The sequence below is a fragment of the Triticum urartu genome, chromosome 3, assembly GCF_003073215.2.
Source record: "Triticum urartu cultivar G1812 chromosome 3, Tu2.1, whole genome shotgun sequence".
Taxonomy (NCBI): Eukaryota; Viridiplantae; Streptophyta; class Magnoliopsida; order Poales; family Poaceae; genus Triticum; species Triticum urartu.
In genome coordinates, this window is record NC_053024.1 from 588,586,984 (window position 1) to 588,588,541 (window position 1,558).

A 1,558-nucleotide genomic window follows, 5' to 3' on the forward strand; every position below is an offset into this window, starting at 1 on the left:
AATTGCCATTCCGGATAACTACATCTGCCATTCTGAATGGCAACTAAATCGTAATCCCGCGGGTACCTATTGTAGCTGTGTGAGGACGTGTGGGCATATTTGGCTTCGTGCCACACGCACGAGATGGAGATGGGTAATATTTTTTGGGCGTGTGACACAAAGTAGCTGCGCCCACACGTGTGGACAATTCTATTATTCGCCCACACACAACTCGTGTGAGCTGCTCCCTACTCATGTCACACACGATATGTGGACGAATATCTATTATGCCACACGTGTGATGAATATCGACGTCCCTTTTCTATCTATGTGATCACCAGCATAACTAGCGTCCAATGCCGCCTGTCTTTCGTTCCACTATGCAGACCGGGCGCGCAAAATTCCGAAACTTGGAACCCGGCGTGCCAGGTCACCGATCCGCACCCCAGTCCACACCACCGATCCGCGGCATCGTCGGGAAAAGCAGTCTCAGCCACCCATCTCGTCTCCATCGAACGGCTCCAGCCGCCTCGACAGCCCCCGCTCACCCTTTATACACACAACCCCTTCCCCCGTCTCATCTCACTCATCGCTCCCAGCCACCAAACCCCGCTTCAAAATCCCCAAATCCCCTCTCTTCCCAAGCTACTCAGCCATGTCGGGGCGCGGCAAGGGCGGCAAGGGGCTCGGCAAGGGCGGCGCGAAGCGCCACCGCAAGGTCCTGCGCGACAACATCCAGGGCATCACCAAGCCGGCGATCCGGAGGCTGGCCCGGAGGGGCGGCGTGAAGCGCATCTCGGGGCTCATCTACGAGGAGACCCGCGGCGTGCTCAAGATCTTCCTCGAGAACGTCATCCGCGACGCCGTCACCTACACCGAGCACGCCCGCCGCAAGACCGTCACCGCCATGGACGTCGTCTACGCGCTCAAGCGCCAGGGCCGCACCCTCTACGGCTTCGGCGGCTGAAGAGCCGCGGCGCTGGCTGGCCGGCCGTGGCGCACAAAACCTGGCTCGCGGTCAAGAAGGTGGAGGAGTGGAGAAAACTGTACTTGATTTGGGTTCCATGCCTTCTATGATTAGTAGTAATATATCTGTAGTGGCAGTAGCTGGTTGTTCGATGGTTGCTTCAGTGTTCTGAATTTCTGATGGACAAACACTGTGTTTGCCGAGTTATATGAATCCAGAGTTAACAAAATTGTCCTAGAACTATGAATTATTGCTATGACGATACTGTTCGGTTTTAGTTTTAGTGTTTTACAACTCATTGTGCTCCTGCATTTAGCCCTGTGATACGATTGTTTTCCGGCCGCTCTGCATTTTCTGTTCTTCAACTGCGTTTGGTGTTGATTCGATGGCGGTCTCCTACAGATCCAGCGGCTTATTGCTTGAATATTTTCTGCAAATCTTGCCGTGTCAAAATGTTACGAATCAACGGAGTACTAGTTTTGAACGCACCATTAGCCAATTGGTCCTCTTCGCTCGTAACCTGTTTATATTCTGTCTGCGTCTCCGTGCAGATCTTAATTTTTCAGTGTCATATATAGTCATAAATTTGCACATGGTGTTTGTTTTGATATG

General features: G+C 52.7%; 1 protein-coding gene across 1 annotated transcript; it reads left to right on the forward strand.

The window, feature by feature from the left end:
• Positions 1–554: 554 nt before the first annotated feature.
• LOC125548774 (histone H4) lies at positions 555–1,183 on the forward strand. The gene has a single exon (XM_048712315.1). It carries the CDS (start codon positions 635–637, stop codon positions 944–946), a length of 312 nt encoding a protein of 103 aa, XP_048568272.1. The 5' UTR covers positions 555–634; the 3' UTR covers positions 947–1,183.
• Positions 1,184–1,558: the final 375 nt, after the last annotated feature.

Bases quoted from the DNA above. Each gene is read 5' to 3' on its own strand.
- LOC125548774 (XM_048712315.1), top strand. From the start codon at position 635: ATGTCGGGGCGCGGCAAGGGCGGCAAGGGGCTCGGCAAGGGCGGCGCG.